This window comes from Hyla sarda, chromosome 5 (assembly GCF_029499605.1).
Source record: "Hyla sarda isolate aHylSar1 chromosome 5, aHylSar1.hap1, whole genome shotgun sequence".
Lineage (NCBI taxonomy): Eukaryota > Metazoa > Chordata > Amphibia > Anura > Hylidae > Hyla > Hyla sarda.
Genome location: NC_079193.1, coordinates 185,183,186 through 185,208,651, shown reverse-complemented (window position 1 = coordinate 185,208,651; position 25,466 = coordinate 185,183,186). Strand labels below are relative to the sequence as shown.

Here is a 25,466-nt window from a genome sequence, read left to right as displayed (position 1 = left end):
CTTTATACATTTTATCCCCTATCCAAAGGATAGGGGATAAGATGTATGATTACAGGTGTCCCACCGCTGGGGACCCCCGCGATCTCCCTGCAGCCCCCGGCATTCTGTGCCAAAAGCGGACTTGACGTTACAGCCATGCCCCCTAGTGACGTCACACAACGCCCCCTACACTCATGCCTATGGGAGGGGACATGATGGATGTCCCGCCCCCTCCCATAGACATGAATAGAGGGGGGCGTAGTGTGATATCACTAGGGGGCGTGGGCGTGATGTCATGTCCCCGTCTCGGAGGCAGCGCCCGGCACAGAATGCTAGGGGCTGCACTGAGAACACGGGGGTCCCCAACGGTGGGATTCCTGTGATCATACACCTTATCCCCTTTCCTTTGGATAGGGGATCAGATTTACAGAGCCTGAATTCCCCTTTAAATCTTAAAAATAACCCTGTATGTTAATATTGCGTAGTAATTTTTTCATGTATCACATGGGATACTTGTGGGGCGATCAATATGGAAAAAACACCCGCAAGTAATTATTGAGTTGCCTAAATCAATATTTCCATACAATTATACGTCTCAAGGCTGTGTCTTGAATTCCAGCTTGGATGTAAGATCTAGCAATGTCATGTCTTCTAAGCTTAGAGCACCTAAGCAATATGTTGTAATGTTACTAAAATAAAAGATCAATAAGTAGATTGATGTCAGCGGCAGATGCATGAAGACATTTACTGGGGGTAATGAAATCATTCTTGACACGCAGAGAAGCACACACAGTTGGTATTTTACAGTGCTGCACCTTATTTAGTGTGAATTGTAAAAGCCATAGCTAAACATAGCTGGCTGACATTCACTTATATGTACTGAATGATATTTATGTGTCAATGCATTCTCACAGACGGAAGCCCAATAAGAAAAACAAGCTGGTACCTCATGTGGAATGTAGTCCTCTGGTAATTTCTCCAACATCTCATCTGCAAGACGTTGGACAATAGTCTCTCTGGTCTCTCCTGCTCCTCCCCCACTGTCCTTGGGCTGAATATTGACTATTGTGCTTAAAGTCTCATTTGCCATGTTTGTCTGGTAGGTTATGTCTGCATTGGGATGTAATCCAAACACCTTTAACACAAAAAAAACACATTAAATATTCATTATTGGCCTAATACTAAAGCAAACACAACAAGAAAAGTTAGAAAACAAAACACGAATGTGCTGTGTACAGAAAAAAGTAGATAAAGTCATAAAGTATGAGCTTTTAAGTTTAAAATGAACTAGATGACCCTTTTTGGTAGACAATGCCCGTGTCTAAATGTATTACATTTTGTAAATGTTTTGATAATATTATTGTCATATTGGAACAATAGAAAAACTAAACTAAAATTGTGGCCTGGCGGTAAATCTAAATAATGTATCTTACACAAATATGAGGTTGTTATTACCTGTGGCGTGTCCACCATTGGCAGCTGCTCTATGTGCTGGAGATACTCATCAACTGTTTTACCCTTAGGTATGCCATAGCCTTTATAGAAACAGAATTTGTCAGAAAACATGTGCTCTCCGAACCATACTCTAGCAAAGGTGTTGAGCAAAGTTTTATCGAGATCATCAGTTACACGACCACCGTACTGCACTTCTCCCAGCATGTAGCGCAGACAGTTCCAGTTGACTGGACGTTTGGTGCCTACATCATCTAAATGATTCTGGACAAACTGCACACTGGCAGCAAAGTCTGCTTGGTTAAATTCATAGGGGATATTCCATCCTAGAGGTCCAAACTTTCTTCTCTCCTACAGGATTATAAAATAGGGGATAGTGAAAATCGACCATACAATGCACATATGTTACAGCCAAATAATCATTCCTTTACTAGAAAGAACATATTATAATAATCATTTAAACCCATAACGAAAGAAAACACCACACTCACCGGTGAGGTGAACACGGCCATACCGAGCAGGTGGCTGAGACACCGGAGGCGTCTCAGCCGCCTGCTCGGTATGGCCGTGTTCTCCTACCCCCTCTCTTATATGGAATATAGAAAATCTGCATGGTTGTACCTTCTCCTTCAGGTCTACTGGACAACCTTTGGTACAACCTTTGAAACAAGTTGTCCATACTGTAAACTGCCATCCTTACATTCAATAAAGACGACATTGATCTACATCATCTGAAGTCTCCGGGAGTGAGCCTTTTGAGCCATACAATCGGATTTTTTCCCCTTGGTCCAGAAGTCAGCCCTGCCAGGCTGTCTTCCTTCCAGCTGTTCCCTCCCAATTCAATGTAGGAGACATACATGACCTTGCACAACCTATCTGCTGCAGTACTTCTTTTTATATGTATTCTTTTTATTGACATGAAGGCTTAGATGGGCAGGTGGCTCTGTGCATAGGCATTACTACTAATACTGTATGTAACAGTTGGTTATTAGACCATAGCACTCAATATTTACATAGTTGTGCATTTGTCTATTACTGTTACACAAAGTTAGGTATAATTAAAGGGGTATTCTGTTTGCAGCAAGTGAATCCAAATTTTTTCAATTAAAGCTATTTTGAATATACTTTTGAATTTTGAATATACTTTTTTACTTCAAGGGTAAAAAAATGTGTCCTGGTCATGTGACAGGTACACAAGTGCTCAGGCCCCAAAAAGGGAAAGCTTTGATAGGTGGAACACCTATGTGTCCATTGCATGAACAGAACAGATTTGTATCCGCTGAAAATAAACAATTATGGCTCCAACTGAATGTCAGAAAGCAGAATTCTTGAAAATTACAAGAAATTCATACAGAAAGTAAATTAGAGAATTGAATAACTTTTAATTATATAAAATAGAACATTTACTTTGTTGGACCTAGAATACCCCTCTGAAGCAATAAATGGGTAGTACAGGAATGGGAAGTGAAAATGCCTTAATATCATTGAGGATATTAAACCATTGTTACCTGCACTGTTGTATGGAGAAAAGCTACTGCATAGAGCAATGGTTTCCACTGTGGCACATTGGTTACGTCCAGTAGTTCCTGAGAAACCCCAGAATATGTCCTCTTCAATCCAGCCTTTACACCTATTGATACAAAGAAAGACATTTTTATTAAGGGCGTTGGCTCCTTTACTAACACCATTTTGGCTGGTGTGTGACTAGTGTGATCAAGAGGGTTTCTTTTTGATCCCTTCAAATGCCACTGTTTTACGAGCGTTAACAATGCTGGGAATAATGTGGGTTTTTAGTTCTGTACACCTTAACCCCCAAAGAGGTGTGGATCTCTTGAGCAATGTGAGGCATGCCAATTCTAATAACTATGATGATGTACTGTAGTACTGCATCTGATGGCAGATCTAAGTAGACTGCTCTAGTCACATTAAAATCCTAAAATTCGGAAGCTTGATTTATCCAATTTCAGATTAGCATTACTTCTACCATAACTGTGAGAGTAAAAACGAAAAAACAAAAAGGGGTTCTGAGGTTGTTGGATCCGAATACGGTCAACACCATAGGAACAGTTAGAAACATCATCGAGTCTTTTCTGTTTTCTGCTTTGAGTAGATTTAAGCTAATGACTCATACTGTACCTTATGATCCTAAGAGGATGCTTTGCATTAGTATATCTGAATGAAGAGAGACTATAATATGTTTGGAGGCTTACAGGTCTCATTACAGCTATTTCTTGAGCCCTTGACACTTATGCCATAAAGCATTAATGTTATACAGACATGTCAAAAGTTTTGATCAGTTGGAGTCTTGGTGCAGAGACCCTTGCCGATCTGTAGATATAACCAGGACAAGCACAGTTCTGTGCACATAACTCCCCAGATCATTAATGGTTTCAGGCTCCATTACAATACTGTAGAGCCCATCTCCTGCAATAAGTTTGATCGGGGGGCAAGGAGTGGGGCTATATGTAGAGATTTGTGGGGTCTCTACATTGAACCCCCCCCCCCCCCCCCATTAATCAAAACTATAGACAAATCTGTATGACGTGAAAAGTTATTTTTAAATGACAGTGGGACCAAAATGGTATTGTTTCCTCTTGGGGAAAGCATCAGGAGACTTATAGGATATTCATGCTCCACTAGAAATTCTGTAAAGAAAGATATGGAAAGAATTTCTCTGATGCCACCTTTTTTGAGGTAGCTTTTTCACACCGAATAGGAGCCTTTTCACATGACTGGGAATTTATGCCAAGCCTGAAATCTCTCCAGAATTAAATATTATAGGAATCTGTTTCATATTTACTGCCCCTCATCAGTACAGAGTAGGGTCCTGACTGGCTGCAGAGAGTCCTATAAGTGTCCATACATCTTTATGATGCTTTACTTAAAGGAGTAGTCCGGCGTGCACTTTTCTTATTTTATCCAGTCCAGGCTGCAAAAAAAAGAAAACAAACTTTCTCTTGCCTGCCTACGTGCCCCCGGAGCTCCGGTACAAGTGTTCGGTCACCGGGCTGTTTGCTTCTTACTTCCTGTTAGCCAGGCATGTCACACAGAGCTTCAGTCTATCACCAGCTGAGGCGGGACACCGGTGAAAGGATGAAGCTCTGTGTGACGTGCCTGGCTAACAGGAAGTAAGAAGCAAACAGCCCGTCGACCAAACACCTGTACCGGAGCTCCGGGGGCGCGTAGGCAGGCAAGAAAAAGTTTTTTTTTTTTTGCAGCCCAGACCGGATAAAATAAGAAAAGTGCGCGCCGGACTACTCCTTTAAGGAGAAATATTACCTCTCGAGTCCCACAATGAAAGGTCTCTATGCATCCAGCCAGCACCCTGTTCTGTACCAACCAGGGGCAATAATCCTGAAACTGCTGTCTACAGATGGAGAGGTTTCTGACTTGGCATAAATTCATAGTGATGTCATATGGCTCCTATTTGGAGTGAAACACTGACTTCAGGAGAAAGCTCCCTCTACAAGGTGCCATTGCATATAAATGACAGTAACTCTTTAAGGATGCAGTTTATTTTTATTTTTGTATCCATTATAAAACATTACATACTGACCCAACTGACTGAGTGAATAAGGAATAAACTATGTTGCAATGTATATCACATAAAAACAAAGCATGCATCTTAGTTAATATGAAGGACCCCTAAGCAGATACATTTCTGTACATGAGACCTAGTTTTGTAGTCTTTGATTCAGAGTAGAAAAAATACTGTACTAGTTCCTAGCTCCACCGCAGACTAGTTTTCTTATGTGAAAAAATTGTTGACTAACCCTACTGATATGTAATGCCACTCAATGGGCAAACCACATTAAACTGGTCACACTATAGAGCATTCAATTCTTCTATAATCATCTATTCTTTATTCAATAATAATTGCTCCACGAGAGCTCTTGTAACTGCTGGTTTCTGCTGGTCTGCTAATGTTGGAGGAATCTCCTATGGTCAAGTCTAATATTTCCTTCTGCAACATTTTCTAAAGGTATTTGAGAATTCAAAACCCATCATGTGGCTTTTTTAATGTGACACAGTGGGCAGCAGCGAAGGAGGGCAGCATGGAAGCCTGGGCTTTTTCTTATGTCAATTAAAATCTTTATAGTTCTATAACTCATTGCTGTTCGTCCAATGTTAAATAAAGATACAATTGTTTGCTTTTATATATTTAAAAAGTTTTTGTTATAAAAAATATATTACATAGACAACTTATTTAGGTTGCCTTCAAATGTGTAACTTGAAACTGTCCTGGTACCTTTTCTGGCCTGTCTTAGTAAATAATTGAATTTCACATGAAATCACAATTCTAAAGTGTTGTTTCTTAGGGCTCTGTAATTCCTCCTGGAAATGTACAAATAAATTAACAACTGGATTATATCAATTCTTGTTAAAAGTTCCCAGCGCATACTCAGCAGACAGAAATAATTATTATTTATCCTTCTAACTTATGTAACACTTCTGGATAAAGAATAAATTGGCTAGTTAGCGGTTTACTGTCTTTATAAATAAATGTAGGAACTGTGTATAGTAATGCAGGTGCTACTTTATTTCATAAAGCATCTTAAAGTGAGTTACCCAGAGAAATGTTTAAATAGGTGAAATTCCAAGTGAGAGCAATGATAAACAGAAAAGTGGAAATGCTGAAAAAGTGCAATCTAGGCAAACCGTAAAGGGAAAGGAACAATATTAAGAATTATAACACGCAATAAAAGCAACACTACAATTATGGCAGCACTCTGACCTTCATAATACGTCTTTGTTCAGGAGCTCTACAGTATATTGAGAACAATAATGGGATCAGATTGTTTAATAACAGTTTTGGCCAAAAATAAAAAGTATACCTTGTGGTGGTTCATTGGTAAATTTTATTGATGACTGCAGTAAATTTATAGGAAACTTGGGGTGGACTTCTGTGGTGATCCATGTTCTGAAACCTTCATGCACAGTTTCGGTAACGGTAATTGTATCTAGTAACTCATCCATGAAGTCCAGTCCCAAATGACAGTTCTGAAGGAGTAACCACCCACCATCTTGCATGGACTGACTTAGAAGACGTCTAGCATGAACCTCTTGACCCTGGCCCATAGAAATGGCACGGCAAGGAGCATTCTGTGAACCGAAAAAGAATATCGATATCAAACAAATATCTTCCACTTGCTCTAGAATATGCCAAAAACATCAAGACCACAGACATTTTATGGACATACCAGCCTCACTGCATCCCATCAGTATGAGCACCAAATTAAAACTGTATGATTATAAGAAATGTATACTGTAGATGCAGTAAAGTATGCTCTGTATGTATAGTACTCATTGTTGGTTACCAAGTCTAGATGTACACATACAGATTTTGTGTTATTACAGTACCTTGGATTTGGCCAGGCGCTCAATGTTTTCTGTGGGATCTGAGCCCATGGACAGGAAGCAGATCAAAGGGGTTCTGCAATCACTTTCAGCCCACATGGCCTCCATATCAAGAACAAAACCTTCAGCATATTTTACACCCAGAGATTCTGCTATGTAATGTCTAGCCTACAAAAATAAGCAACACATACTTAGAAAAACAAGGCGATAATATTGTAAGGGATCATATTTGTAACTGGAAATGTATATGCCAATGGAACAGTGAAACGATACAAGGATGATGTCTGACAATTCATGGTAGGCAAAGCTTTAAAGAGTACCTGTCGCCAAACTAAACTTATAATATATTGTTCCTTATGTAATTATTAGACACTTTGCTATTTACTTGCTGTTAAAAGTCTCAACCTTTATATGCTTTTAATGTGATTGAAAAAACTGCCACTAGGTGGCTCTGTTCTGTTTCCTGCCAAAAGTCAAACAGTTAGTTTGGCCTCCACCTGGACTTGCAGAAGTCCAAACTTAGGAAGTTTGTGCGGGGCATGGGGAGGCACAACTCTCGCAGGCTTCAGTGATGCTGCCCCTGCTGGGGAACACCCACTTTCTATTGCCAGGAGCTCAAACAATGTGAGCAAGGGGAAAGGTATGATACAGAGCTTTTTAGAGCCCGGAATTTTTTTTTAACCAGTTGCCGAAGAAGGTTGAGCCGGCGCGAGCCTGCGTCATACCGCGCGGCTCCCAGTCGATTCCTATAGCTGGGGGCTGGCGTTAATAGCCGACATGCGACGATTGCTGCAGCCGGCTATTAACCCTTTAGATCACCGCTGTCAAAGTTGACAGCTGCTTCTAAAGGGACATTTAAAAGCTGCCTGGTGGTCCAGTGGGGTGGATGCATCCCCTCCACCCCACCCCCCACAGCGCGATCGCGCGGGGGGCATCCACTGTCCTTCACTGCCGGCTCCTGCGCTCTGAATGATTAAGCCTGGCAGGACCGGCTTTATCAATCGAGCGCAGAGCACACAGATCAATGTTGTTGAATGAAACCACATTGAACTGTATGAGGAATCTAATGATTCCAACTAAAAGTCCCTTAAGTGTAGAAAAAAAAAGTAAAAAATAAAGTTTTAAAACACATACATTAACCCCTTCCTTATTAAAAGTTTAAATCACCCCCCTTTTCCCAAATTCCATCTAAAAAATATGTAACCATAATAAAAAATAAACATGTGGTATTGGCGCGTATGCGGAAATGTCCGAACTATAAAAATATATCGTTAATTAAACTGCACAGTCAATAGCGTGCACACAAAAAAAATTCCAAAGTCCAAAATAGCGTATTTTTTGTCACTTTTCAAATCATGAAAAAATTTATAAAAAGCGATCAAAAAGTCCGATCAATCCAAAAATGTACTGCTAAAAACTTCAAAAGATTAGCCCACATACCACCCTGTACATGTAAAAATAAAAAAGTTATAGGGGTCAGAAGATGACAATTTTAAACGTATTCAGTTTTCTGCATGTAGTTATGATTGTTTGCAGAAGTACGACAAAATCAAACCTATATAAGTAGGGTATCATTTTAATCGCATGGACTTACAGAATAAAGAGAAAGTATAATTTTTACTGAAAAATGTACTGCGTAGAAACAGAAGTCCCCCAAATGAACAAAATGGTGTTTTTTTCTTCAATTTTGTCGCACAATGATTTTTTTTTTTTTGTTTCACCGTAGAATTTTGGGTAAAATGACTGACGACATTACAAAGTAGAATTGGTGGCGCAAAAAATAAGCCATCATATGGATTTTTAGGTGCAAAATTGAAAGGGTTATGATTTTTAAAAGTAAGGAGGAAAAACGAAAGTGGAAAAACCCTGCGTCCTTAAGGGGTTAAGGGCAGGAGGGGTGTTTGGAGTAGTTAGAGAATATAATCTGAGTTAGTTTAGAAAATATGGTTCTTTAAGTTAGCTAAAGATGCCAACTAGAGATGAGCGAACTTACAGTAAATTCGATTCATCACGAACTTCTCGGCTCGGCAGTTGATGACTTATCCTGCATAAATTAGTTCAGCTTTCAGGTGCTCCTGTGGGCTGCAAAAGATGGATACAGTCTTAGGAAAGAGTCTCCTAGGACTGTATCCACCTTTTCCAGCCCACGGGAGCACCTGAAAGCTGAACTAATTTATGCAGGATAAATCATCAACTGCCGAGCCGAGAAGTTTGTGACGAATCGAATTTACTGTAAGTTCGCTCATCCCTAATGCCAACCAACCAGGGCCTTATCTGCCATAAGGTAAGAAGTGTCTCTCGTCCCCTAGGGGTGGCATGTTCTGCGTAGTGGCCATAAGTCCCACTGTCTAGAATCTTTTGCTAAATATTCTCATTCTGTACTGTTGGATCCATTGACCACATGGACAGCAAATGACTGCTAGACACATAAGTGAAATGCAAGTATAAAATACACTTTGCTGGTACTTTTTATGCTGCAGATTTTCTGCATGCAAACCTTTCTTACTTATGGTTAGCAGTAGAAGCATTGGTGTCACTTCAGTTTTCACATTTGCAGAAATGCTAGAATTGGCCCTGCAACCAACCACAATATCTACACAGGCATATCAATAACAATATCTGTAGGTAATCTCCCTTTTGACTGAAGAATATCACTTTAAGATGTGAAAATAACTATTTCAATTTGCATGACATGTATAATTATTATTTACAATAACAATATATTTATGTATACAACATTTTTATAGGCACTTTTCGTATGGTTCTTTCTTAACATACGTACATTTTGGTTATTTGGATCACTGTTTCTGAATAAAACATATTAAAGATAAAAAATATCATGAAAACTGGGCCAGTATTCCATAAATTCTTAATACAGATCACACATATAAATGTAATTGTACCTGTGCAATGGTGCGATCAGGACACCAGCTTCGAATAAGAAGCAGCTTTCTAAAAGTATCCAATAGACTTTCATATCCATCAGGTAATGTTGCCTCCTCTGGTGCTTCTTCATCAAACCAGATCTTCCATGCTTTCTCATTCCTCGCCACCTGTCCAAGGAGGTTATTGAAAGGTGGTAGATTGGATAACTGCACTAGATTGAGCCAGGTCATATCAAGTATCCATTTTTTGGGTTTTGGCTCCACAGAGTTCAGATCTAATGTAGCCCCACCTGGAAAGAAAGAGAAGAACAGTTTCTGGTTTTTAAGTGATCCCTTCAAATCACCATCTGGAGTATGGATGTTGAGTTTGTGTGAGCTTGTTCACAACAGTTAAAATGTATTGGTTACGGCTTGGTTTAAGCTGAATACTACGGTAAACATGATTGTATACCATTACGCTTAGAAATTATTATTACCGTATTTATTTATATAGCGCCCTTAGTTACAGGGCACATTACATGTTTATACAAATCTATTGTATCCTATCATGTGTACAGAGTGGTAACTTCCACAGGACAACTCTATTTATTAAGTGTCCCAAGATGCCATAGACATAACATTTTTGGCTGGTCGTTTTCATCTTTCTCAGACTTGGCTAATTCATTTCAATCTACCCCAAAACCTTAGATGACTGAAGCTATGTTGGCAGTGTATGGGCAGCTTAGTGTGGCAGAATTCTATGCTTCAGGTAGTTTTTTCATTTATTGTTAAAGGGGTACTCCACTGGCCAGCGTGGAACTAAAGGTTCCGAACGATGTTTTCGCACTGTGGGGGTTGGCCAAGCCCCCATGTCACGTCACCTCCAAACCCCCTCAATGCAAGTCTATGGGAGGGGGGCGTGACGTCACGCCCTCTCCCATAGACTTGCATTGAGGGGGCATGTCTGTGACATCACAAGGGGGCATGGCCAACCCCCGCAGCGTGAAAACAATGTTCGGAACATTTAGTTCCACGCTGGTCAGTTGAGTACCCCTTTAAACATGAATAGGTGGTATTGCTGCATATTACATGAGACTGGAATACTGTATAGGAAATAGTATCTAGGTTATGACTAGACAGCAAAGTGTTAAACGTGCGAGCAGTTGGAAGTTAAATGTCAATATGATATTTAGTAACCATTTTAGGCTTTTAGTTAACTTCTTTGGGATTAAATGTTGCACTATAAAATATAAAAGCCTTGAGTGAGCACTGACAGAGGACACATTCATATTGTACCTTTAATGAAAGTCTGGAATTCATTATGAGAGATTTTCTTAGCTTGCAGGTCTATCTTTAATGCCATGAGCAAAGTGAAGAGAAACTTGTGGTTTTCATACAGGCCTCGAGCAGTGTACTTAAACACCTCAAAAGTGAGGTACTCAATGATGTTTGCGATTCTCTTGGCGGTCAGCTGGGATTTCACAGATCTTTCCATTGATAAGTCAAAGATGCCCAGAAACTGGCGGAGTGATGTCTGATACATTACATTGACAAGACTCATTTCCACAATGAGGAAGTAGAGGATGCTGCCACGCGTTGCTACAGGGCGATACTCCTCACGAGCTGTATTAATCTTCAACTCTGTTTCTGCTGCAATCGTCAGCTTCTCACTGACCTTGAAAAACCAAGACCCGCAGCACATTTATAATTCATATACATGAATCACAAGAAAGCACAGTTTTGTTCTCAGACATTTACAAATCTAAGGTTATTTTGTATCTTATATCAGTAAAAATAAATTGCATCTGCTCTTTGCATATACATTTTTTGTAATGAAAAGAAAACTAAAATCTAGAATTTCATCTAAACAGGAATTTGAAACCATAGATACTCCACGTGCTGCTGTATCGCTTCTTCAGTAAGGGTGAATGCACAGCACGATTTGTGCGTCGGGTCGGCTCAGTGTAATGAATAGGGTACGGCACAGATACAGCAGGGATACGGCAGTAGGTGGTTTTGAAATGCGGCTGCCAGGTGCACAATTTATGTTTATTTTAAAAAGATTATAAAAACATACAACGCATTTTGAAGCCAGGCTGGTTTCTTTCTCAAGTACAATACAACTAAAAAACTTCCAAACCTAAATACACAGAGAACCACCCCCATTAGGGAGTTGCATGACCAGAAATACAAAGTACTACATAATTCCTAGAAAATATATAGTTATGTAATAAAATATAATAAAACAGTACAGAAAGAACCTAAATGATCTAGGGTAACCAATATTTGTACACGGCTTACAAAATAAAAACATATATACACTACAAGTGCAAAAAATCCAGAACTCACAGGCACACAGCGAGTCAGATAAGAAGTCTCAGATGGTAGTATGTTCAATGATCTCATTGAGACCATCAGGAGTTAAAGGCATTGAAAGAGCTTTATTCATCATTCAGTCGTCATTACAAGTCGTACAATAAATTACAATCACACACAGCATGACAGTACAATATACAGCACCGGTTCCCTAAGCTATACACCGCACCACATACTACACTAACACTCCGCTCCATTACTTGATATCGAAGAAACAAAGTAAAAAAATAACAACACATTACAGTCAGTGATCAGGGAGGGGCGGATCACAGGGCCAAACTACTGGGCAATCATATGGGGAGACGTCTTCATCGACGTCCGGACTGTCCAAGATGTAACAGTCTCTAAGCAAACTGTGGACCAGCCTGCGACAGTCCTGGATGGACATTTCCTCCCTGTTATAGCTGAGGCGGTTCCTGGCTAGCCAAACATGAATATCTTTAATTCTAACTCCCGATGGTCTCAATGAGCTCATTGAACGTACGACTATCTGAGACTTCTTATCTGACTCGCTGAGTTCTGTTTTTTTTTTTGCACTTGTAGTGTATATCTGTTTTTAATTTGTAAGCGCTGTACAAATATTGATTGCGCTAGGTCATTTAGGTTCTTTCTGAACTGTTTTATTATATTTTATTATATAACTATATCTTTTCTAAGAATTATGCAGTACTTTCTGTGTATATAGGTTTGGAAGTTTTTTAGTTGTATTGTGTATTGTACTAGAGAAAGAACCCGGTCCGCCTTCGAAATGCATTGTTCGCTTTTATAATCTTTTTTAAATAAATACTATTATTCAAGAAGTCGTGGGGAGCGCTCCATTATCCTCCTTGATGGTATGATTGTGGATTTGGACTTTTACTGATGTACAGGACATCCCATGCCTCTCATCTCCACTACATCTCTCCCTTTCCTTTCTTGAAGTTTAGATTTAGTTTCCCATGCTGGGCAGAAGACAGTGCAGTGTCCAGTGAGTAGGGGAACAGCAGAGCATTGGCAGATTAATGTGGTGTCTGGTAGACAGTGAGTAATTACAGCACTAGCTTACACCTTGTAATAGAGAGGCTTAAAGGCAGCTGTAAATACAGGCAATGTCTGTGAGAGGTGAATGGAATCATGGGAAGTGTACTTCCCATTAGTAATTTCACTCACACAGCAAGCCCTGGCAGCGGCAAAGCACAGGTGCTATATAGAGCTGCACAAGATAATAAAAATAAAACAATTATTTCTGATTTACAATGGCTTCATCTGCTAAGCATTCACAGAGATTGAGATACTTTTCTGTATTTTTTATGAATCAACAAAAGCCCTTTCATTTAGCGTAAAAAGTCTATGGGCTCTGTAAAACCTAATAGGATGCGCAAAAGTGATGTGAACTGGGCCAGGCAGATCATTGCATGTAAATTTATTGGCAAAAAACAAAGCTGTAGGCTTCAGTTTATAGATTCACATTTCCACACAATGAGATCTAAATCTATGACAATATCATTTTGCTATACTTTTACATTTTTAAACTTTCAATGTATACTGGAAACAAAAAGGATATGATATGTAAATGTTGAGCAATATTTACTGTTTAGAGAAAATTATTCTCACAAATTGAGATTATATCACCTGGATACAGCTTTAAACCACGGACAGAATGATATTTTTGTCTGATATAAAAGTTTAATTTTCTTGGAAGAACTTTAATGGTAATGCATTTCTTATTACTACATTTTTAATTGCATCTGGTGCACTAATACAATAACTTTTTTATCCTCTGTAATATTTCTTGGCAAATGTTTCAGGAACATTAACCCTTTCATGACCAGGTTTCATTTTACTTTTTACTTTGATTTTTTGCATTTAAATTTTTTCTCCTCGACATAACTCTTATTTTTATATCTACAGAGCCATATAAGCCAGTACCCATTTGGTCTTTTTAATGGCACCTTTCATTTTGGGATTTGGGATATAGGCAACATCAGTAACCTAGGATGGCACCTTTCTTGATGAGTGAGCTACACTTACATCTGTCTTTTCGTAGAATTTTTTAACAGATGTATTATAGCAGCACAGAGACCTAGTAAAGTCCTCTGGCTGCCATAATTACACTGCGGGAGTGCTCATCGGACACCTGACAGGTGCAGCACCTGTCATTTAGCCATTTAAATTAAGCGATTGCTATTGATCGCAGCATTTAGAGGGTTAAATAACAGATATCGGCATGATAGCAGCTGACACCCGCCTTGTATGAAGTGGAATAAAAATTAGAAACAACTAATAAGTGTTCCAACCAGGTGTGCTTAATACATAACTTTTACTAGATTTCTATTTAAAATCCACCTGTAATAAGAAAGTGCCTGTGTATTCCAACACCAAATGAAAAATAAACATAAAATTGGTCATCACCATTAGTAACCAAGCATATTGAGGCTCTGCTGGGCCCTACCAGCCCAAAATGCATAAATGGGATATTATACAGAACCGCCGACGCGTTTCTAGCACCTAGTAGACGGTGGTTTCATCAGGGAGGAGTTGAGGAGTTGAATATAATTGACCAAAACATATAACAATATTCAAGCTTATGGTATGTGCAGCATGAGGTCCCCTCACAACAAGGTGTATAACATAATAGGACTTATAAAGCGGGCTCAATTGATCAAGCGAGCAGAGCTGGACTGAGATCCGGCTCCCTGCACAACTGCAGGTAATGCCGTGCCCGTACCTCGAGACAGCTAACCGTGGTAAAAGCAGCTACGGACTATTGGCCCCCAAAAACTTTTCTTTTTAGGACACAGGAGTGGAGCATTCTTTTCCTTACAGGATCAATTGAGCCCGCTTTATTAGTCCTATTATGTTATACACCTTGTTGTGAGGGGACCTCATGCTGCACATACCATAAGCTTGAATATTGTTATATGTTTTGGTCAATTATATTCAACTCCTCAACTCCTCCCTGATGAAACCACCGTCTACTAGGTGCTAGAAACGCGTCGGCGGTTCTGTATAATATCCCATTTATGCATTTTGGGCTGGCAGGGCCCAGCAGAGCCTCAATATGCTTGGTTACTAATGGTGATGACCAATTTTATGTTTATTTTTCATTTGGTGTTGGAATACACAGGCACTTTCTTATTACTGGTGGATTTTAAATAGAAATCTAGTAAAAGTTATGTATTAAGCACACCTGGATGGAACACTTATTAGTTGTTTCTCATTATTATTTGACTCTTGATGCTGAGGTGATCCTTTTGTATTTGGCTAAGACGCATAGCCTGTACATACATTGCGTTCTCTATATACATTGTATGAAGTGGACTCAGCTCCTCCATACTTCCCTTCGTGACCACCAATGTTTCTAGCCATATGGCGGTCGCAAAAGGGTTAGTAATAAACTGCATGGGCTTGTAAAGTAAAGCCAGATTATGGTGTGATTTACCTATATATACATTTTTATTGGCCCATTAGCACCACAACATCATAATTTATCGCTATAACATGAGATTCGGATATATTTTGTTAGGCTGTTAGTTTAAGCACATTATACCAAACACATAACTTTGGTAATATATCATTTATATGCCGTACCTCCTCTGCTGTGTTTTTTGTAATTCTGAGAACCTCAATTAAAGACTCATCTTCTACAAGAGATCCTTGCGTGCTGGTAAGACGGAATAAGAGATTGTCCTCAAGCTCCTGCATTTTCCTCTTGTTTGAAGTCACTTCTTCCATTAGCTTGACCCTCTCAGCCTCTAGCTCCTAGACACAAGGGTAAGAAAATGTGGGCTTATCATTACAATGCAGAATAAGGCAATTTCATGCCGACCAGTTCATTTTCATGTATAATTTTCCCATTTTACTTAACAGTATGTATCCCTATCTTTGTATGCAGACATTTACTAATACAGCGGAGCATGAGAGAGAGAAAGCACCTTGGCACCACTGGAATTCCTAGATTCAAATGCCCACTGCAACAGCTGTGAATATCCTGAACTCCTCGTGTAAAGCTAAGGGTGGTGCTGCACGAACATAATATATAACATTGGCAATAGCGTGTAGAGAAGAATGAATCGGAGCACTCACCCAGTAGAAGTATGCAAAATCTTCAGGCTTTATTCAATGTTGGAGCAGGTAATAAACACAGTGCAGGAGAGAGGATTGGCGTGGGGGGTTGGGCAAACGGACCGTGTTCGCGCGAGTTCGCGCTTCGTCAGGCTTTGCCCAACCCCCCCACGCCAATCCTCTCTCCTGCACTGTGTTTATTACCTGCTCCAACATTGAATAAAGCCTGAAGATTTTGCATACTTCTACTGGGTGAGTGCTCCGATTCATTCTTCTCTACACGCTTTTACTAATACAGTCATTGTTATATTTATTGTGTTTTGGATAGCAAAACATCCATATTTTTTTTACATTTCTGTCCATATATTTTACAATGATTTATTTAAAGGGGTTATCCAACATAAGGTGACTTTAGTACTTACCTGTCAGACAGTAATGGACATGCTTAGCAGAAATCCATGGTTGTCTTGGGGCTGAATAACTCTTTTGTAAGTCCACCATAATGCTGCTTTCTTTTTGTGAAATGGCTATTTCCTGTTAGACTTCCCTCCCTCCAACTAAAAGTCCTCGGATCCCTTGTCTGTAAGTGTGAGGTCACTTTTCTTCCACCAACACATCAGCCACCCTACCCACTGCAGCACGGCTGAGCTGCCATGCATACTGTACTGTGTTTAGAACTACAATTCCCTGCAGCCCTGAGGAGAATGATCTCCCTCCCACCCATTAGTCCCTTCACCCATTGAAGCCTGACTGGTACTGTCATGTCTCTGGCAGCACTGAAACCTGGGAAAAGCTGAAACAACACTCATTTTCAGAGCAAACATTACATAAGAGTTGCGAGACCAGCCATCAAACACAAGTACAGACGCTAAATTCTGAACTACACTAACTTTACAGCCCCTGTAGCACAGCCTGGAATACCCCTGTATTGCCTAGATATGAAGGCAGAGACACAGACATAATTATAGGGTACATTTACATGTTTTGGTCAAAATGGCCAGAAGAAGACTCGGGAAGCCAGGAAGAAGGGCACCTGTAAATCTTCACCTATCTCAAATGGCATTTTTCTATTCCCGCCTTTGTCCTGTTTTCTGCAGCCATAACATCAGTATTGATTTTAAAAAGGATTATCTAAAATACCAATAAACATGAGGTCTGGAAAATGTGTCTACAAGGGCAAGGGTGATAAGTTCTGATTCTAAAAATATACCCTGGTCCACTTAATATTCTCCAAAGTTAAAATATGAGACCAAAAACTTTACAATGTGTAATAAATCTGTTCTTTACAGAGCAAGTAGCCTTGTAAACATGATTTAGTTCCCCTATTTAAGATGTGTTTTAACCCCTTAAGGACACAGCCCATTTTGGACTTTTGTCTTTCCTCCTCGACATAACTTATTTTTTTTATCCACAGATTCAAATCTTGGGCTCGATCAATTGTACTTTTTAATGACACTTTTCATTTAACCATAGCATATATGTCGCAACATAAAAAGATATTATTTGTGTGTGTGTGTGGGGGGGGGGGGTTGTAAAAAAAAAATGGCAATTGCTACTTTTTTGGGTGGAACAGGATGGGGATGGCGGTTCATGTTTATGCTGTGACCAATACAGTAAGACTGACATGTTCTCTTTATTCTCTGGGTCATTATGATTAAAACATCTGTTACTGTATTACTTTTTTTTTTTTAAAGTGGAACTTTTTGTAAAAAAATTAGTATGCTTAGTTTGCTCTATTCTGACCCTTTGACTTTCTTATTTTTCTATATACAAGAGTCACTGAGTCAGGCCTTTCAGATTTCTATTGACTTAAAATAATAGTTATCACTTGCAAAGATTTGCATTTGTAACTGTATAAAAACAATGTATATTATTTGGGTGCCATATTAAGCCATGCAAAGCTAGAGATGATTTTCCAGGCTAATGTCACCATAAAAGAACTTAAGCTAACAAGGCACTTGATAGTGTGTGAGTAAAAAGAGAGAAATCACTCTAAAAAGATAGGATTCTCCAACATAAAAACATACATATTTCTTTATTAAATACATCAGTGTCATAAAATGTACACAAATACAAAAAGACATAAAAATGGCTACACTACATCTAAGTAAAATACTACTGGGGTCAGTATGTAGAAAAAATACATAGGCAACTGAAATTATTGGTAACGTTAAATGGCATAAAAATAAAGTAGGTAAAAAAAAGTGCACCATGTGCGAATGGGATATAAAGTCAAAAACAGAACTCCAAAACAGCACTTACTCTCCAGTTAATCATGACACTCCCAACGATGTTTCGTTGTTTAACCTATGCCCTTTGGCAAAGTTCTTGCCGCGACTCAGCATTGGAGTGCCAGGCATAACTGGTGAGTAAGTATTTGCTGTTTTTGGGACACTGTTTTTGACATTGTTTGACTTTTAATATTCCATTGGCACATGATGTGCTTTTTTTTACATTGCCTATGTTTTTGTCTCCAAACTGACCCTTTTCTGCAGTAGTGTTTGTCATTTGGTGTAATGTAGCCATTTTATAATTTCCTTTACTTTGTATATATTTTATTCAAAAAGAAAAGAAAAATGACCCAAATGAGGGGTGGACATAACTACTGTAATTTTCACATCAACTCAGTCAGACAGCTGAGTAAAGAGTCCTCTTTTTATCCCTCACTATGATAGCTAAAACTTAATTTTTATTAATAATCGAACAATAAGGTAATGATGAGCTTAATAAAGGTGTGATTTAAAAACCCAGAACATTCTCACACTTATATCACATAAGGTTGCTGCAAAATGCATTGTTTTGTTTATAGTCAGAGCACACCTGAAGTGTGCCTCAGTACAGTGCTTGTGCTGCTTTAAAATGACACTCACAGTGCCCCCCCCCCCAACATGTTTCGTCTCAGGTGTGACTTCCTCAGAGGTTATAGGGCAATGGCTGCATAGAACGCCTCTCTGAGGGTTTTATAACAAGCTTCAGCAATCGACCACTGATTACACAGATCTTTGCCCTGTCAATGCACGGCAATGATCTGTGTGACTTCCTCAGAGGTTATAGGGCAATGGCTGAATAGAACACCTCTCTGAGGGTTTTATAACAAGCTTCAGCAATCGACCGCTGATTACACAGATCTTTGCCCTGTCAATGCACGACAATGATCTGTGCATGAGATCCGTATGTGCCGTGAAATAGCCACCAGGGGGGGCTATAACACTGCAAAAAAAAAAGTGTAAAAAAAAGTTAATAAAGATCATTTAACACCTTCCCTAATAAAAGTAAGAACCCTTTTCCCATAAAAAAAAAAAAATGTAAATAAACATATGTGGTATCGCCACGTGTGGAAATGTCCACATAAAATATATCATTAATTAAACCGCACAGTCAATGGTGTACGCGCAAAAAAATTCCAAAGTCCAGAATAGCATATTTTTGGTCATTTTTTATATCATGAAAAAATGAATAAAAAGCAATCAAAAAGTCTGATCAATGTAAAAATTGTACCGATCAATGCACGAAAACTTACTGATTAATACTCATGGTTGTCATTTAGATATATAGTAAGTATTCGACCTCGACCTCAGACTGGGATAATCGAGTATATCATTGTCTTAGTATAAGTGCTTAAAAGATCATTGTTATAATGGCAATGCCACAATATATGAAATTACTGGTGGCCATCACTCAGAAAATACCATCCCTGGATTTTATCATTAAAATAATATGAATAATGCCCAGAATAACAGGGACAGCGCCACAATGGTCATAATTATGGCCACTAACGGGAAGCCTCATCTTAGGATCTCCAAATATATCAATAAAATGATATAATGAGTGCTACAATATTTCAGGGATATTGTCCCACCATGAATTTATAATGATGGCCACCTTAAAGGGATTCCTATTCTATTAGGTTAAGTATATAATATTGGTGGACAATTTTCTAGGTAGGTATACTTTTGATCCTTATTATTCATAAAAGACATTTCCTGCTGCTGCCGACGGGGCTGGGACTCTCATCGTGGGACGCGCCCGAATGCGAGGCCCAGTCCGTCACTCTCTGGGTGTTTCTCCTGCCTCCGCCTCTCTGCTCTGGCGTGCGTGTCCCGGTCCCCTGGGGCGCGTGCCGGAGCTTTAAGATTTAAAGGGCCAGTACGCTCATTAGTGTAATTCACCAGTGGCTCATATATAAATTCCTTCACCCTCCTCACTCCCCTGCCGAATCTTTGTTGCCTTGTGCCTTAGAGAAAGCCTTCCTCAGTATTGCCTTGCTGTGTATCTGATCTCTTGCTTTGTGACTTTGACCTTGCTCCTCTGCCGTCTGCCTACTGAACTCCTGCTACGTCTTGACTACGCTATTGTGCCACCTGCCCTGACCTTCTGCTATTCAGACTACGAGCTGCCTTATCCCTCCTGTGCCTCGCATCTCCTCAGCCGCCTGTGTGGTCGAGCCGTGCCAGGGGTAGCAACCTGGGTGCCGCCTGCCGCAGCAAGTCCATCCCTCTTTGCGGCGGGCTCTGGTGAAAACCAGCAGCACCTTAGACTCTGCTCCCTGGTACGGTCAGAGTCATCTGCCACACAGGTCCAGCGGATCCATATCCACCGGTGTTCCTGTCTTCTGAAACGTGAGTGTTACAATTCCTATGGTCACTTCTTCTAAAATTTCTGAACATTACCAATAAGATGGTACACTAAAAGAGTGGTTACTTAGACATAGAAATTTTGTATGGGATGAAGCTCAGTATTATAATATTGTGAAATAACTAACATCTTAATGCGCTATGGCTGCCTGAAAAGGCAGAAAAAAAGTTAATCCCTCATTTAGGCAATTGGAACAGAGGGATTTCAACTTGCATATCCAAAAGGCCTCTTCTTCAAGCAATTTCTTGTTGAGATCAACCCAGTCTGGGTCCTAAAGTGCAATGCTGAATGCCCCAAAATTTGAGAGACATAACATTCCCTCTGTGGAATTCTCGGACATGCCTTGATAAAGGAGTGTCAGTGTTGGTATTAATAGTACTGATATGTTTAGATATTCTCCTTCTAAGTTGTTGTAGGGTCTTACCAATATACATTTTCAGGCACGGACACTGGGCTGGGTATATTACACCAGTCGTCTGGCAATTAATAAAGGTTTTGATGGTGTATCTTTTTGTCCACAGGCTTCTCAAACCAGCCATTTTTTAGGATATCCACGAGCCAAAAATCTCACAAATAGATCGTCACATTCATTCTGGAAATCTTCATTCGAGCAATTGCACCTCGCACGTAAATATTGCCCTAACGGTATCCCTCTCTTGAGGGGGGGGGAGGCGGATGATGACTCTGCCAATGTAAAAAATTGTTAGTTGTTGTTTCTTTCCTACAGATCTTAGTATGCACAGTTCTTTCCAAGCCCAATGCTATCTTGAGATCAAAAAAATTTATAGTGTTGGTATGTATTTCTGACGTAAACTTCATCTTGATATCATTAGTGTTAAGTGTAAGTGCTATGATTATTACATTTTTTTAAATTATTAAATTCAGTGACAGTGCCATCCCAAAAAATCAAAATGTCGTCAATATATCTGCTCCAAAATAAAATGTGACCCATGAATTTAGAAAAATCTGAAAAAATAGTGCTCTCCCACCACTCAAGAAATAAATTTGCATAATTTGGTGCGCAAGTCGTGCCCATCGTGGTGCCTTTTATTTGAAAATAATATTGTTGATCAAAAATGAAAAAAAATTGTGCATAAAACTGGGAGAAACTAGGTGTTACTGTTGATTTAGGATGGAGACTCGAGGGGGGGGGGACATAAAGTCCTCACTCTTTCTTCATTCTCCCTTAACCTCTTAAGGATGCAGGGCATACCTGTACGCCCTGTGCCCTGTCCTGGTATAAAACGTGGGCTCATGCTGTGACCCCAGGTCATACCGGGTCGGTCCTGGCGGCTAATTACAGCCGGGACCCTGGGCTAATAGCGTGTGGCACCAATCGTTGTGATGCGAGCTATTAACCCTTTAGATGCAGCGTTCAATGTTGATCGCCTCGTCTAAAACGAAAGTAAAAGCTTCCTGGCAGCTCAGTCGGACTGATTGGGACCATCGTGGTGAAATCACAATGTCCCGATCAGCTAGAATGCAAGCCGAGGTCCTTTCACCAGCCTCCGTCACGTCTGATCGGCAATTGATTGCTCCAAGCCTGAGATCCAAGCTTCAGCAATCGACTGCTGATTACACAGATCTTTGCCCTGTCAATGCACGGCAATGATCTGTGCATGAGATCCGTATGTGCAGTGAAATAGCCACCAGGGGGGCTATAACACTGCAAAAAAAAAAAGTGTAAACAAAAGTTAATAAAGATCATTTAACACCTTCCCTAATAAAAGTAAGAACCCTTTTCCCATTTAAAAAAAAAATGTAAATAAACATATGTGGTATCGCCACGTGTGGAAATGTCCAAACTATAAAAATATATCATTACTTAAACCGCACAGTCAATGGCGTACGCGCAAAAAAATTCCAAAGTCCAAAATAGCGTATTTTTGGTCATTTTTTATATCATGAAAAAATTAATAAAAAGCAATCAAAAAGTCTGATCAATGTAAAAATTGTACCGATAAAAATTTCAGATCACAGCGCAAAAAATTTGCCCTCATAACGGCCCGTATGTCAGAAGACGACAATTTTAAATGTATACATTTTCCTGCATGTAGTTATGATTTTTTTTTAGAAGTAATACAAAATCAAACCTATATAAGTAGGGTATCATTTTAACCATATGGACCTACAGAATAAAGATAAGATGTAATTTTTACTGAAAAATGCACTGCATAGAAACGGAAGCTCCCAAAATTTACAAAATGGCATTTTTTCTTCAATTTTGTCGCACAATGAATTTTTTTTCCGCTTCGCCATGGATATATTGGTAAAATGACTAATATCACTGCAAAGTAGAACTGGTGGCACAAAAAATAAGCGATAATATGGAATTTTAGGTGCAAAATTTAAGTGTTATGATTTTTAGAAGGTGATGAGGAAAAAATGATAATTCAAAAACGGAAAAACCCTGCGTCCTTAAGGGGTTAACAGCTCTTCTAAGGCATGTATTACATTAGCTTCTCTTTTTTGCATCAAACCTTTGTTCCTCAATGACATTTGATGCACTTTATGTAACGCTAGCTTCCTAGCAAACAGGTTAATATCTTTAACCCATTCGAAGGATTTAATGATGGAGTCGGAGTAAAAGACAGTCCTTTCTTCCCAACTGATTCTTGCATTTCAGTAAGTTGAAATGAGGACAGATTAAATATCTGCAGGTTCTGTATCTCTTGAGTGTTTCTATTCAATGTAGATTCAAACCCTTGTCTCTGTGTATTGCTCCCATCCCTAAAAAAGAGGGGGGTAAGGGGGCTGCATTCTGACTGACTGAATTCACCATAGTTGTTAGGTCAAGTGGTGCTGTATTCATCACTGGATAATTGGCCAAAGTGGGAGACTGTAAAAAGGATAGTCCAGATGTAGTAGGTACATATGTATTTTCTGAGTTTCCAACTGATTGAGTCTGGCCCCCTGGAGGGGGACATTTTGATTCACTAGATCTAGTGGAAATAGGCAACTTTCGAGTGGGTTGTCTTCAGGAATAATTCCCTCTCCCACCTCTATTCCTACGTCCTTTGTTATCTGTATAATTCGTAGGTCCCCCCTTATAACTCTGGTCCTCTGATTCTGATATATCTGACTGAGAAATGTCAGTATAGGGAGTAGGATTATAACAACTATTTCTGTTTCATTTTATATAGATCACTTCTTTATCAAAGTCACATTTATCGCAGATGTATTGGCAATGTTTATGTTCCTTTGTCTCTTGTTGGAATGTTTCAATATGTTTTTGGATCCTAGATTCAAGGTTGCTAAACTCAGCAGCTGGTTTGAAAACTTGTATCTCAGAATAAAATCCAGGGATGGGATTTTCTGTGTGGTGCCCACCAGTATGTTCATATATTGTGGCATTGCCATTATCACAATATTCTTTTAAGCACTTATACTAAGACAATGATATACTTCATTATCCAAGTCTGAGGTCGAATACTTACCATATATCTAAATGACAATGTATATCTAATGAGTATTAATCACTAAGTTTGCACGCATGCGTGGGTAGTCCTGCACAATGCAGCTCTAATGTTCCGAGAGAATAGAAGTTCTCGCTGTAACATCTAGACCAGCTCGTGGGCCTAATATCGGCGCATGTGCCAAAATATGGAGAGGCGCAATGCGATGTCAGGCTGATATATATTTCTAAATTCCAGCGCTTGCACAGACCCAAAAATGGAGATGACGCAATTCCTGTTAGCGATCTCTAATGTGGAGAAGCGGTGAGTGATTGACATCTCAGGTGCTCAATGTGAGTACTTGACAGACTGTGGAACATGCCGTGGAATAATTGGCTGATGGCATATGGTCCAGTTTTGGATTGGTTTGTTGTCTGTCGTCTACTCATGAATTCATTGGCAGCAGAAACAAAGGAGTGGTTATGATGTCATATGGAAAGGTTATAAAACCCTCAGAGTGGCATTTTATTCAGCCATTGCCACATAACCTCTGAGGAAGTCACACACGTGACGAAACATGTTAGGGGGGGCACTGCGAGTGTCATTTTAAAGCAGCACAAGCACTGTACTGAGGCACACACTGCTCGGACTATAAACAAAACACTGCATTGCGCAGCAACCTTATGTGATATAAGTGCGGGAATGTGCTGGGTTTTTAAAACACACCTTTATTAAGCTCACTTTATTGTTCGATTATTAATAAAAGTTAAGTTTTAGCTATCATAGTGAGGGATAAAAAGTGGACTCTTTACTCAGCTGTCTGACTGAGTTGATGTGCAAATTGTATATATTTTATGACACTGTTGTATTTAATAAAGATATATGTATTGATTTATATTGTTTTCTTGTGGAGTGATTAGTATTATTCTTGGCACTCTAACCTACTGTGCTGCATATATAGGCCTTTTTTGTAGATGAAAGTCTTGAACTGCTCCTGTATAAACCAAGGCTTTGATTTTTGCTTCAGGTATTTAATGCTATTATAAATGTTTTAGTTTACCTTCATGAAGAATAGCTGCTAAACTAGTATAAATGCAGAACATTTATTAAAATGCCCAGAGCAGCCGCATTCACAAGACTCATTGCTGAGGCACAGAGAATATGGATTGTATTGCCAGAAGCATTGAACATTACAATAAAGAAATAAGTGGCCAGATGGAGCACCATGGTACACTTTGATCCTTTCCAATTGTTCCGTTACAGTGGAAGATCTTTATTGCACTGCTGAGGCATCATGGAATGAGTGATGGGAATAAAAACTCAAAGAAATTGTGTAAAGCTTTGCTAAAATGTAAAATGTGAT

The 25,466-nt window shown here is 39.4% G+C and overlaps 1 protein-coding gene across 3 annotated transcripts in view; it reads right to left on the bottom strand.

Moving 5' to 3' along the window:
• Positions 1-25,466, bottom strand: part of LOC130273684 (dynein axonemal heavy chain 5-like) — a 334,039-nt gene that overhangs the window by 40,497 nt on the left and 268,076 nt on the right. For all 3 annotated transcript variants that reach the window (XM_056520899.1, XM_056520897.1, XM_056520898.1), the window contains exons 66-73: positions 15,600-15,770; positions 10,950-11,328; positions 9,693-9,964; positions 6,793-6,957; positions 6,267-6,534; positions 2,940-3,061; positions 1,435-1,782; positions 926-1,114 (exon numbers count right to left, since the gene is read on the bottom strand). In XM_056520899.1, coding sequence (XP_056376874.1) covers positions 926-1,114; positions 1,435-1,782; positions 2,940-3,061; positions 6,267-6,534; positions 6,793-6,957; positions 9,693-9,964; positions 10,950-11,328; positions 15,600-15,770 — 1,914 coding nt within the window. The remainder of the gene's footprint in view (positions 1-925; positions 1,115-1,434; positions 1,783-2,939; positions 3,062-6,266; positions 6,535-6,792; positions 6,958-9,692; positions 9,965-10,949; positions 11,329-15,599; positions 15,771-25,466) is intronic.